At 36.4% G+C, this 14253-nt stretch overlaps 1 protein-coding gene across 8 annotated transcripts in view; it reads right to left on the bottom strand.

Annotated features, from left to right (window-relative positions):
• The window catches only part of SEC22A (SEC22 homolog A, vesicle trafficking protein), an 84541-nt gene that overhangs the window by 60652 nt on the left and 9636 nt on the right, over positions 1–14253 (bottom strand). For all 8 annotated transcript variants that reach the window (XR_006193230.1, XM_042903840.1, XM_042903842.1 and 5 more), the window contains 2 exons: positions 3781–3944; positions 2406–2600 (listed from right to left, as the gene is read on the bottom strand). Coding sequence is in view for 7 of the 8 variants with exons in the window: in XM_042903840.1 (XP_042759774.1) it covers positions 2406–2600; positions 3781–3944 (359 nt within the window). In the remaining variant the exon portion in view is untranslated. The remainder of the gene's footprint in view (positions 1–2405; positions 2601–3780; positions 3945–14253) is intronic.

The following is a 14253-nucleotide window of genomic DNA, read 5'->3' as shown; positions in this document are numbered from 1 at the left end:
CTGGGGTGCCTGGGTGGCTCAGTCGGTTGAATGGCCAACTCTCGATCTCAGCTCAGGTCATGATTTCACAGTTCGTAAGATTGAGCCCTGTGTCAGGTTCTGTGCTAAAAGCATGGAACTTGCTTGGGATTCTCGCTCTCCCTCTCTCTCTGCCTATCCCTTACTCGCACACGTGCACTCTCTCTCAAAAACAATAAACAGCAACAACAAAAAGATAGCTTTGTCGTACATAGGATTCTTGACTGATAGTTTTTTTGTTCCTTTGAGCATTTTGAACATGCTGTCCTGTGACTTTCTGATCTCCACTGTTTCTGTTGAGAAGTCAGCTGTTAATCTCATTGGGGTTCCTTATAAGTGAAAAGTTGTTTTTCTCTTGCTGCCTTCAAGATTTTCTCATTGTCTTGGTCTTCCAGCATTTTGTTTTTGAGAGAGAGAGGGGATAAGCAGAGAAGAGGAGCAGAGGAAGGGAGAGAGAGAATCTTAAGCAGGCTGTGTGCTGAGTGTGGAGGTGGGTTTCAATCTTACAACCATGAGATCATGACCCAAGCTGAAATCGAGTCAGATGCTTAACCAACTGAGCCACCCAGGTGCTCTGGTCTTTCAGCATTTTTAATATGATTCATCTATTTGTGGATTTCTTGCATGGTTATCTGGAACTCATTGAACTTCCTGGAGGAGCACGTTTTTGAGTAAATTTGGAAACTTTTTAGCTATTATTTCTTCAAATACTGTTTCTGCTTCTTTATTTCTCTCCTCTCCTGGTTCTCCCATCATGCATATGTTGGTGTGCTTAAGTGCCCCATATTTTCCTGAGGTTCATTTTTCTTCATTCTTTTTTCTCTTTTCTTTAGATTAAATAATCTCTATTGATCTATCTTCAAGTCTGCTAATTCTTTCTTCTGCCAGTTCAAATCTACTCTTGAGCCCCACTAGTAAATTTTTTATTTCAGGTGTATTGTTCAATTCCAGAAATTCTTCCTGGTTCTTTTTCTTTAAAATTTCTATCTCTTGGGGCACCTGGGTGGTTCAGTCAGTTGGGCGTCCAACTTCGGCTCAGGTCATGATCTCACAGTCTGTGAGTTCCAGTCCCGCATCAGGCTCTGTGTCGACAGCTCAGAGCCTGGAGCCTGTTTCCGATTCTGTGTCTCCCTCTCTCTCTCTGTCCCTCTCCCGCTTAAACTCTGTCTCTCTCAAAAATAAATAAACATTAAAAAATTTTTTTTATATTTCTATCTCTTTATTGATATTGTCTATTTGATATAACATCATTGTTATACCTTCCTTACTTCTTTAGTCATAATTTCCTTTAGTTCTTTGAACATAGTTAAAATGCCTACTTTGAAGTCTTTGTTAAATCTGACATCTGATTAGTCTCACAGGCAGTTTCTATTGCCTGCTTTTTTCCCCTAGTATATGGATTATACTTTCCTCTTCCTCTGCATGTCTTATAATTTTTTGTTGGAAACTGGGCATTTTAGAAAACCCTGAATTGTAACAACTCTGAATACTGATCCACCTCCTCTCTCCTGGGGCTTGTTATTAGTACTGGTCTGTTTTCTGGTCTGTTTCCTGAGTGGATTATTTTAGTGAAATGTGCATCCCTCTTTCTCCCATAATTTGTATTAATCAGCCCAAGAAATGTTGTGTTCATTCCTGAATGCCACATTTGAAGAATACTAACAAACTAAAGCATATGCAGAGGAAACTTCCAGGTTGGGGAGGTTTTAAAATGTCACAGGCCAAAAGGCTAAAGAAACTGATTATATATGAGTTGATCTTACTAATAGGATAGAAAGGAGACAGAGTTGCTGATTTCAAAGTTCTGAAGTGATTTTCTGGTATAGCTAAAAAGCAAGGAAAAGTCACAGAACTTAGACAAACAGGTCAATATTACAGGGAACAGACTTTAGCTCAAAATATAATGAAGAATTTTTTAAACAAGAAATTCAACAATGGCACAAGCTGCCTTACACAACAATGAGGTTTCCATTTTTAAGCAGAAGTTTTCAATCTGTCACAACTGTTAAGGATGGTATTTCTTATTTGGAAGAGGAGGTTTAAGTAGATGATCCCATTTTCTGTGGTAGTCAAGAAATCTGGCCTTGAATGTACTCAGTTTGACATAATGCAAAGCACTTTACATGTACATTAACATATTACAATTATTCATCTCTAGAAAAACTTTAGAGTTCATCTGAGATTGCTATTTAAAAGTATTTTCCTGATTAGTCACATATCTGGTGGATTACTGTATGAAACACTGGGAAAAAGAATTACTTTAAATGTCTATACTCTCTCAGGTACTTGCTTTAAAATATTAGGAAAAAAGTAATTCATTTTCAAGAGTTATTCAGTTCTTATTAAAGTTTGTTTTTTTAATGAAATAATTGAGATCCATAACTCACCAGAAGAAATCTTACCAGCACCTTTATAGTCAACAGAAAATGCAGATGTGACTCCATTGGCTGACCCCAGTTCACACATGGATATTTGATAAGGGGGCCTCAGCTTGATTTCCATCTGCATGTCAGACAGATTTATCTTTGTTGAAAGAGACCTGGGATTATTATATCGCTGCTTGGTCCTCTGAATGAAGTTATCTATGTAAAATAAAAAATAAATTTCCTTGCAGTCATTTGTTTATTAAATAAAGTGTGTGAGAGTGTGATGTTAATGGAGTAAATTCTGCAGATAAACAGTTTAATTTGTTATCCAAAACTATTCAGTTTGTCATGGAATATTCTAATATTATTTGTGTTTAATGGTTAATATATCATGGGGTCATCCATTTTTCACTCCAGAAATTAATAATTATAAATAAAATAATAATTTAAAATAATGATACTCTGGTTTCTCTTCAGATCATATAAATCTTTCGCCTTTTACTAAAATAATGACTGTGAGACCATTTCTACTATTATATCCACTTCACGGAATTATTTTAAATTTTTACAAAAAAACCCAAAAACAGCTTTCTTTAATTTTAGATCAGTCTTAATTTCTATAGGGTTTCATATCTCATAAAATATAAAGTTTATCAGTATTTACCAATTGTAATTACATAAGAACATACACTGTAAATTGTATGTTCTTACGAACCTGTTTTCTTATTTACTGCTTACACCATTAGAATGTATGTTTTGAAGAAATAAATTTAATAAAAGACATTTTCGAAATATCTTCCAATTTTACTTTCATATTTACAAGTTGGTTTTACTTCTTTTCCTCCTACACCAGGAGTCAAGTAAACTAATGCCCATGGGCCAAATCAAGCCTGCTGTTTATGTAAATAAAGTTTTATTGGAATATATACTCATTCATTTATGTATTGCCTATGGCTGCTTTCAAGCTACAATGGCAGGGCTGAGTAGTTGTGACAGAGACCATATGGTCTTTAAAGCTTAAAATATGTACTATCTGGTACTTTCCAGCAAATGTTTGCCAACCTCCATTCTACATTAAGCAGACTATAAAAGATTATCACATAAACACAGAACTCTGAATCTCTGGCTTATAAATTTCTCATTGAAAAATTGTCCTCTGGGATTAATTCTATGTGTCAATAATCACAATCCTCTCCACAGCTCAGACACAATTTTTTCTAATAGGCACCTACATGAAGAAGTTGCCATAATTTATAGACCCTCTGTCAAATTATTCTATCAAAAGCAAGGTAGTAGAATTTTCTGAGTTTTTCCCCTGGCCCCCAGTATTATATGAAAAATAGCTTATGACTGGATGGAGACAGGACAATGAAAAGGAAAAAAATCAGGCCCTTACCAAATTCAATGAAACAGTATGGTCTGACAGCAGTATTTGTCTTCATCATGTTATAAGTAGTAATGAACTCCTTCTGAAGCTCATCCAGGAAAGAGAAGGCCAGAACATTTGGGTAATTTTCAGTGCACAACATCATGTAGCTCACTCCCAGAGAGCTAATAAAACTACAGTGTAAAAAACATTGGTTTTAAAATTTCAAATTAAATCAAAGTAATTCGTTGCTTCAAAAGACTGGTTCTATACACCGTAAACTGCTGCTACAGTGGCAATGAAGATATTAACATTTATTATATATTCTAGCAAAAAAAATTAAAGAAACCAAAATATAATTCTACTTTCAGTTGCAGTTAAAAACAGTAAACCAAAAAAATGTAATTGTACCTAAAGATGGACACACACTATAATTCTAACACTTCAGTCATTTAACATTGGGGGTAGAAAGCCGGGGAAAGAATATACAAATATGCAAGGGTTACACATAGCTTAAGGTTTAACTATTCAACCTAGTGGAACCTGATACTGTTCGAATCAAGAACTCTAGAGATTCCGATTAAAGTTATGGACACTCTCCTCAGATGTGCAAACAACACAAAACTTGGCACACAATTTCAGGGTGGTCACTGAGCTTCTGAAGTCATCCAGTGACTCCACAATCAAATGTTCTACTTCACATCATAATGAATTATGAACCACAGGGTAAATAAGAGTAATTTATGAGTTTATAACAACAAATAAAATAAATAGGGTAGAAAGGAGAACTCTTGCTTACAGCAGAATGCTGAGCACCAACTAGTAAATGTGGAGGTAGTGCTAGAACTGGAAAAATCAGCATTTTGCACCAACACAGTAGGGCAAGGAAGGACAATCAATGAATGCTGAATCTAGGGGGAAATTTTGGTGAGGAGTAGGAAATTTTGCATGGTTTTAAAATGTCTTCCCATTGATTGCTTATTTGTTGCAAGGGGAAAATATTTATTATACAGCAGACACTAGACAACATCTTGACTGAGTATTCCAACATTACTAATGATGGGCAGATGGACCTCCTGTGCCTTTAGGTGTGATATCCTCAGAAAGACATATCAGCTACGTAGTATTAAACGTGTATATGTAATGTATGTATATGATATATATATATATATATATATATATATAATATATCATATATATATACATATATATGATACATAATATATATATCTCTATATATATCTCTATATATATATAGTATGTAGTATTCTAGCCAAGAACGCATAATCTGAATCTAATCATGAAAGAATATCAAGATTCTATTTAAAAGGGGGGGCCTATAGTCTTTAAAAATTTCAATGTTATAAAAAAGACATAAAGACTATGTAAATGTTTCTGATCAAAAGCTAAAGAGACACAACTAAATGCAATAGGGTTAGGTAACCCTAATCTGGATCCTGTGCCAGGGCAGGAGTGGGGAAAGGGGGTTGGGGGAAGGAATGCTATAAAGGACATGCCGGGTCAACTGATAAAAATGGAAGGCAGGCAGTAAAGTGTGGTATCTCTGATACTAGAGCTGATAACTGTACCGTAGTTAAGTAGAAGTGTATCCCTAATCTTAGAAAATACACTTAGAAGTTAGGAATAAAGGGACATGGTATTTTAAGTTTATCTCAAATGACTTAGACAAAGATAAGTCAGATAAATAGGTAGGCAGATAAAAACAATAAAGTAAATGGACTAAAATGTTAACAAAAGGTAAATCTGGAAATAGGTATTATTTGTATTATTCTTATTTATACAACTTTTCTGTAAATTTGAAATTATTTCTAAGTTAAATTTTTTTAAAATGTCTACTTTAAGCACTGAAATGTTCAAATTAGCCATGTTCTACTGAAAACAAAAATTTCTAAAGTGTACGACCCCCTACAATAAGCAGAGAATGGGATACAAATTAATCCTTCTTAGTGAGTCAATTTAACATTCTTTAATAGTACTGTTCAGTGTAACTCATCTAGATCAGGGGCAGCAAACAGAGCATAAAGGCTGTACCCCCCCCCCCCCACTCCTGCGAAAAACACTGTTAATCTATCACAGTAATCTTTACTGCCAAACCCTGATCCATATGGGAGTCCTCCTACCCTCTTTTTTCTCTAATAATGTAGAAGCAGAATTTATTTTAAATTTATATTTATAGAATAAATATGTTCAAGTAACTCAAATTTTTAAAAACTGAAAATGAAATACGGTATTTAAAGTGTTTTATCACTACCTCCACCCAAAGATACCCAGTTCTCTATCCCTCAAGCAATTCATGTTATTTTTTTAAGATTTTTTTTTTTAAGTAATCTCCACACCCAAACAACATGGGGCTCGAACTTACGCTCCAAAGATCAAGAGCCACATGTTCCACCAACCACACCAGCCAGGTGCCCCAACTCATATTATTATTAAATTCTTAAGTATCCTTCAGTGAGAGTTCATGCATATACAGTTTCCTCCCTCCCTCCCCTCCACCCTCTCTTAAAAGACCATCCCATGCAGCCAAATGATGTGGAGTTGGCACCTATTAATCATCTATGATTAATGGCATGGGATATACCACTGGAAAAATTGTGCTCATGTTCTACTACTGGAATAACCTGGAATTCCCTTCTGAAGTTCACTTAACACCATCATTTGATGCACTGTTTTTCAAACTGCAACTGTTACTGTTAAAAGGTCATAAAGTTAGTGTAGTAAACTACATATTTTCTTTAAAATTGAAATAGCAGGGGCACCTGGGTGGGTCAGTTGGTTAAGCGGCCGACTTCGGCTCAGGTCATGATCTCACGGTCCGTGAGTTCGAGCCCCGCGTCGGGCTCTGTGCTGACAGCTCAGAGCCTGGAGCCTGTTTCAGATTCTGCGTCTCCCTCTCTCTGACCCTCCCCCATTCATGCTCTGTCTCTCCCTGTCTCAAAAATAAATAAAAACGTTAAAAAAAAAATTTTTAAAGAAAAAAAAAATTGAAATAGCACATAACAGAAAATATTGGAATGCACATTGCTTCAAAGAAGTTTTTAGTTTCTTATTTTTATATAGATAATGTTCAAAAACTAAAATTATCTCTTCTTATGGATCAGTCAAAAAAGTTTAGCCATACACATTGCATTTTTCTATGAAATAACGAAATCAAAGGACAAAGTATGTTTTCCCCAAGCAATTTTCTCTTCCCAAAAAATCTTCACTATCATTATAAAAATTCTTTGACATGTCACTAGCATTCAAATAAATGCCCCAGTAACCTGAATTGGGATAAAAACACAATGATGATTGGCTTCCCCATACTCAGAACACCCAAGTAGCTAACTAGGAATTGTTTCATTATCCTCCAAAAATAGGACTTCATTTTTTTGTGTTATGGTAAAATTTTACTGTATTTCTATATTAATAATAAAGTGAACCACAGACACATACATGACAGTTTATCCCAAACGGTTTCTCTTGCTTGCGCTAACTAGAGAATTACTTGTAAAATAAAAGAAAGCCTCTGTTTTTAAGATTTTATGTCAGCATTTTCAGAGAGTCCTTCTTCCCAAGCCTTTATTTTACTATAATTATAGGATATTCTCTGAAAAGGCTACAAAGTGCTCTATAATATTATGGCTTTTCATAGTGAATTTACTCTTACGCTATTGTTTTTCTTTGAAATGCAAAGCCAGTTTTCCAACAGTACATACAAATCTTCTGTTATCAAAAGATTTTTTCTGGCTTTTTCAACTATCATGGGGACAAATTCAAAGACTCCTACCCTTTCACGGATAACTCCTCATATGATATAGTCTAAAATGACTACAGGCATGTCAGTTTGTGCAAGCTTTAGTATGTCCATTAGGTTCATTTGGCTCACATTTTACAATCTGGCTGTTGCCTTTCTGCCTTGAGGAGAAAGAAGATTAGTAGTAACAGCAGCAGATATAGTATACTGACCATTTAGTCTGAACCAGGCCCTTTGCTAAGTGCTTTATATATGTATTTGATTTAATTTCATTCTCACAGTAAAGGGACATCACTATCTCCATTTTACAGATGGTGAAACAGAGGCTCAGAGATGTTTAGTAGCTTACCCAGGGCCACAACAACCATTAAGAAGCACAGCAGGGACGAACTTAGTTCTAACTCCAAAGCCTACATTCTTTCCCAATGCAACACTAACTTTCCTCTGTTACAGATGAGCCAATTATGTGCCAACTCACCAACTTTTTTTTCATGTTTTCAAGCTACAAATCAATCTCTATTTCCCCCCCTAATTAAAAGTAATGAATCTTAAGGATTTGGGAACTCGTATTACAAGGATATTCAGGAAGCCCTGCCAACTTCTCTACTTCCTGTGCAATTCCACTCCTCCCTCTCTGCATTCCAGCCACACTAGTGTCATTTCAGATCCAAGGGATACCAACCTACTCCCGGTCCTCCAACTTCCAACCTGAGAAACTTCATGAATTCTGTCTTCCCTACTTGCAATGCTCCCAACCCAACCCCGTCTCTATCATGGCTCCAATTCTGACATGGTTGATCCTATTCATCATTCTTGGACTTAAAGACCCTCCCAGAGCACACAATCTAAATGCATCACACCCTTATGGTTGTATCATAGCAGTTGTTATTTTTCTCCATGTAACTAGCCCAGTTTGTAATTAGATATTCATATGTTTATTTGTTGTAATGTCTCTTTCACTAATATCTATGCTCCATAAGAGCAGAGATAATTTCTGTAGGGTTCACCACTGTATTCTTAGCAACTAGAATATTTGGTGTCTAGGATACAATAAGTGCTCAAAAAATTAGTGAATATGAGTGCAAAGATGACGTCACTCATTCACTCATTTACACACTAATTTGTTCAACATATTGTGCACATATAACTGTACAGCCCAGCCGTGTCTACACAAAGTATCTACATAAAGCAGAAGCTCAATAAATATTTGAGTAAATTTTACAGAACAGAGTACAACTTCACCTCCTCTTCCAGTGTTCCAAGAAGGCTCTAGGGTTCAGGTCAGTGAATTTTCAACATTCCCCTAAAGACAGAGATGTTCTCAGATACCATGCAGAATTACTCATCTACAGATGGCTATACATATCTGTTAGATAGGTCTACTCTCCTCTTATCATGAACATTACTAATACACACACACACCAAAATTTTTCCTGTCAACACCCTGAGCACAATTTTTAAATTGCCATTGTTTTCTTCCTACTTTGCTCTAATTTCTTTTTTACTTCCCTTCTATTTCTGGGCTTTGGTACCAATGGGGTTTGGTCTTTAGAGCAACTGTCTTTCTTCTGGCCAAGGAATTTATCCATGCTCATTACATCTTTGGTTCCTCCCCCCAACAGTAGGAACTTCTTTAGGGCCTTCTAGGATCAAGTGTGTCTTAAACAGGTAAGGCTGACAGAAAAGTTGAAACTGCAGATAAGGCGTATTTACCCCTTTCAATCACTTCATTAAAAAGCTAATTCTGGGGGCGCCTGGGTGGCTCAGTCAGTTAAGCGTCCGACTTCGGCTCAGGTCATGATCTCGCGGTCCATGATTTCGAGCCCCGCGTCGGGCTCTGTGCTGACAGCTCAGAGCCTGGAGCCTGTTTCAGATTCTGTGTCTCCCTCTCTCTCTGACCCTCCCCCGTTCATGCTCTGTCTCTCTCTGTCTCAAAAATAAATAAACGTTAAAAAAAATTTTTTTTAAAAAAACAAACAAAAAAAAAGCTAATTCTGTCATGTATCCAAGCAGGCCATACCTCAAGTGATTTCTAAAATCCAATAAAATACGCAGTTTTAAACATTAAGCATTTTCTAGTATCTGATTTTATTTATGAACTGTCAAAGAAATTTTACACATCACCAATGAAACACTGACATTATTAGGACAACTGTGGCCTGATGTACCAAAGTAAACAATGAGTGAAAGCAATGGTCTTCCCCACAGCAAATACAAAGCACCTCTCATGCATATGTCTAGCATTCTACTCTACAGACTCTGATTTCAAAGACCAAATCTCCACCTGCCAGGCACTTGCAATAAGGTGCTGTAAATGCACTCAAAACAACAACATACAAAACAAGAAAATAAAACTGCATTTTGTAGCATGCTAAATGACAATGTATATAGCAAACTATTAATAAATTGAGCCAGTAATAATTAACATTTGTATTCCCTACAATGGTACGTACCATTGTACCATTACACATAGAAAATCTGTCAATCCTTTGTAGCCTCATTTGCCCTGTGAATAGCTTTCATGGGTGAAGAAAAGTTCTCCAGAAGGACATGCCATCTCTAATCTGTTAAAATTGCTAAGTGTAAGAAGATCATTATTTTTTAAACTTTATACATATATATATATATATATGTTTTTAAAGTAATCTCAAAAATAAATAAATAAAATAAAGTAATTTCTACACCCAACATGGGGGTGAAATTCATAGCTCCAGGATCTTGACTTGCATGCTCCACCGACTGATCCAGCCAGGCATCCCAAGAAAATTATTATCTTTGAAACAGAACCTTTCATGCTGAATTCCATTCCCTAAAATAAAGCACTTAAACTTTTAAATATAAGAGTAAGTTGGACACTATGAAAGTGAGTATAACTTACAGATTTTATTATCACCAAATATGCCTAATAGGAAATAAAGTGAAAGCATGACTGTGCCATCACTGGGCGAGCAGAAAGAACCAGAAAGAAAACTCAGTAACACTGAGTGTCTCCCATGTGCAGCATTCTACCAGGAACTTCTTTTCTCACTTAGGCCTCTCTTATGTGGCCAACTTTCAATTATCCTCCACTGGTGAAGAGATAAATTATGAATACATTATCCAATGAATAAAAGACCCATTTAGGGGCACCTGGGTGGCTCAGTCAATTGAGCATCCAACTTCGGCTCAGGTCATGATCTCGGCTCATGGGTTCAAGCCCCACACTGGGGTCTGTGCTGACAGCTCAGAGCTTGGAGCCTGCTTCGGATTCTGCATCTCCCTCTCTCTTTCTACACCTCTGTCTCTGTCTCTCAAAAATAAATAAACATTAAAAAAAAATTTTTTTAAAGACCCATTTAGGGGTGCTTGGGTGGCTCAGTCAGTTGAGCGTCCGACTTTGGCTCAGGTCATGATCTCACGGTCTGTGAGTTTGAGCCCCACGTCAGGCTTTGTGCTGACAGCTCAGAGCCTGGAGCCTACTTCGGATTCTGTGTTTCCCTCTCTCTCTGACCCTTCCTCGTTCATGCTCTGTCTCTCTCTGTCTCAAAAATAAATAAACATTAAAAAAAATTTTTAAAAAGACCCATTTAGTCACTAATTTTAAACCCATTATGTAAGAAAATATTTATTAATATGCAGCATGCCAGGTGAGAGCAACTTATAACAGTAAGCAAAACGAGAATCAGAGAATTTTAAGTGGGCAAAGGATTACACCATCCAAACCTTGGATGAAACAAACAGCAAGAAAAATCTGCCTATGAAGTCCCTCATTTTCTTTTCTGCAGAGTTAATCTATCCCTTGATTCATGCTCTCCCACTAACTCTAACACCTTCACACCACAAAGAATGAAATCTTGACTTTTTAAGATAATCAATCAAAGGTAATCCCTCATTTACCTCTCAGTGGTATCCCAAAACTTTATGGCACCTAGAACTCATTTTTCCACAAAAACTGTATTGTAAGAGAAATGAGGTTCCAAAACCAGTTCATAAAAGCCTACTTAACATGTATGTGGTTGAAAAGCTGTTTTATATATATATATATATATATATATATATATATATATATATATATATATATATATATTATATATTATATATTATATATTATATATATATTATATATTATAATATATATATATTTTGAGAGAGAGAGAAAGAAAGAGAGAGAGAGAGAGAGCGCACACTAACAGGGATGGGGCAGAGAGAGAGAAGAGAGAGAATCCCAAGCAGGCTCCACACCATCAGCACAGAGCTCAATGTGAGGCTCAATCTTATGAACTACAAGATCATGACCTGAGCCAAAATCAAGAGCCAAACGCTTAACTGATGGAGCCACCCAGGCACCCCATGGCTCATCAATTTTAGACTTCACACATACTCTATTCCTCATTATTTCTCAACCAAAAACAGGAGGGGGGAGGATAAGTTTCACTTAATTCTCTTCCCTAGTTAATTTTTCTCTCCATAAAAAGTAAAAAGAATTAGGAGAGTTACACATGCACCTTATAAAGAGAGAGGTTAAAGGTAAAGGGAGGCAATTCTTTTACCAGAGTATAATGTGAATGCTGAAGCTAAAAGACTATGGTTCATATATACCATTTATTGGCTTTCTGACTGTGATTAAGTTTCTTAAGTCCCTAAGTCTGTTTCCTCATCTGTAAAAAAGCAGTGGTAGTACTACAATGGCTAACTGTCCAACAACCCTTCTCTCCTTCCCTTTGGGGAATTCTCTCCAGCTCTACTACCTATTCTATATGACTTTGGTAAAGCTGCTCATCCAAAGGGTGGACATGTATCCAGGATCCAACCAAAAGTACCTCAGCCCTCTGGCCACAATGCTATTCCAGAAATGGGCCACAACACAGCCAGACTAATAAAGTCCTTTCCCTGAAACATGGAGGGAGAGGGCTGGCTCACCTAAAATGAAGTATGCCTACAGCTGGCAGTAAAGTGTTTTCCTATACATGGAGAATACCTATCTGCAAAAGGAGAGAGAGGGAAGAAATGAGAGAAATATTCCTGATAACAACATGAGTCCCTGGCTCCATTTAACTCAGAAGCCAACCTAGCCTTCATAGAACGTTTTTTTTTTGTTTTTTTTTTGTTTTTTTTTTTGCTTAAGCTAGTGTGAGTTGTGTGTCTGCCCTGGACAATGCAAAAGAGCTGTTGCAAAATTGAATGATAACGTAAGAAAAGTGCCTGGAAACTGCAGGTACTTAATAACTGGGTCATTGTTGAAGTTGTTATTCTTATAATCAGAAAATAGCACCAAAGAGTGAAAGAAAAGCACTGCAAGAAACTAAAAACAAAAGGCAGGTAAGCCTAAAATAGCATTCCTGGCTAGCAATAGTAGTTTGTGGACAAATACAGAGAAAGTAAAGACTCAGGTAAAGAGAGAACCTATAAAGCTCACAGACATTATCAGACTTAAAAAGAATTCACAGTGAAAGAAAGAACTAAGAAATTTTATTTCTTGCACTAAAATTCACAGTAGAGTATGACTGACCTCCCAAAGCGGTTTACATTTTCATAAGAGGAGTATCTCAATGTTTAATGAGACCTCAAAATGTACAACTATGATTTTCAAACTCCCAAAACCAATCTCAAAATTTTAAGATCCCACATGACACGACTTAATTTCATATGGTTCATAATTATTGCTTTAGTTATTATTGTTTCCTAAGTTCTGACATAGGTTTATATATTAAACATTTATGACAATTTAAGGAAAGTTTCCTTCAACTTATGGAATAGATAAATTCCTTAAAGTTTTACATAGAATTGTACCATCAGACCCTTGAACAATGCTGGGGTTAGGGACGCCAACTTCCTGCACAGTCAAAAAACAGCATGAATTTTGACTCCCCAAAACTTTGACTACTAATAGCTTACTACTGACTGAAAGCCTTGCCAGTAACACAATTAACACATATTTTGTATGTTATATGTATTATAGACTGTATTCATACAATAAGTGAGGGAAAAGAAAATGTTATTTAAAAAATCATAAGAGAGGGGCACCTAAATGGCTCAGTCGGTTAAGCGTCCAACTTTGGTTCAGGTAGTGATCTCATGGCTCATGGGTTCGAGCCCCACAGTGGGCTCTGTGATAACAGCTCAGAGCCTGGAGTCTGCTTCAGATTCTGTGTCTCCCTCTCTCTCTGCTCCTCCCTAGCTCACGTGTGCTCTCTCTCTCAAAACTAAACATTAAAAATTTTTTTAATCTTAAGAGAAAATACATTTACAGTACTATACTATACTTATTCAAAAGAATTAGCTTATAAATGGACCTGTGCAGTTCAAACCCATGTTGTTCAAAGATTCAACTGGACCATGAGAAGAAATCACAAAACTAAATTATGCACCCCCTCAACCACCCACTAACCAACAAGGCAAACTGAAGTATTTTGACAAAATGAAGACTTAACTCTATGGCACTTTGAACACTACCATACTCCCAAAACAACCATCCCTCATTTAGCAGCTAGTATCTTATGCGCAAGGCACTGTGCCAACATAAGCTCCACAGAATGGGCTCCATCAGCTGAACTCAAGTATTCAGCCACTACAATGTGGTAAAGTTCATCATTTTCCTAATACAGGGTGGGTGTGGGGGAGGGGAGGAATTTAATTTTAAAATGTTACTCTCCCAATTTTTTTCTCAAACTCTATGGTTTTTCTCTACCTACTACACTAGAATCCAGTGCAAGTTACCATCTGATTTAGCATATAATTACATACTTATTAGCTACTATGTTTTGGTT

The sequence above is a fragment of the Panthera leo genome, chromosome C2 (assembly GCF_018350215.1).
Source record: "Panthera leo isolate Ple1 chromosome C2, P.leo_Ple1_pat1.1, whole genome shotgun sequence".
In the NCBI taxonomy this organism is placed as follows: Eukaryota; Metazoa; Chordata; class Mammalia; order Carnivora; family Felidae; genus Panthera; species Panthera leo.
The sequence above is the reverse complement of the archived record's forward strand: the minus strand, read 5'-3'. Positions and strand labels throughout refer to the sequence as shown.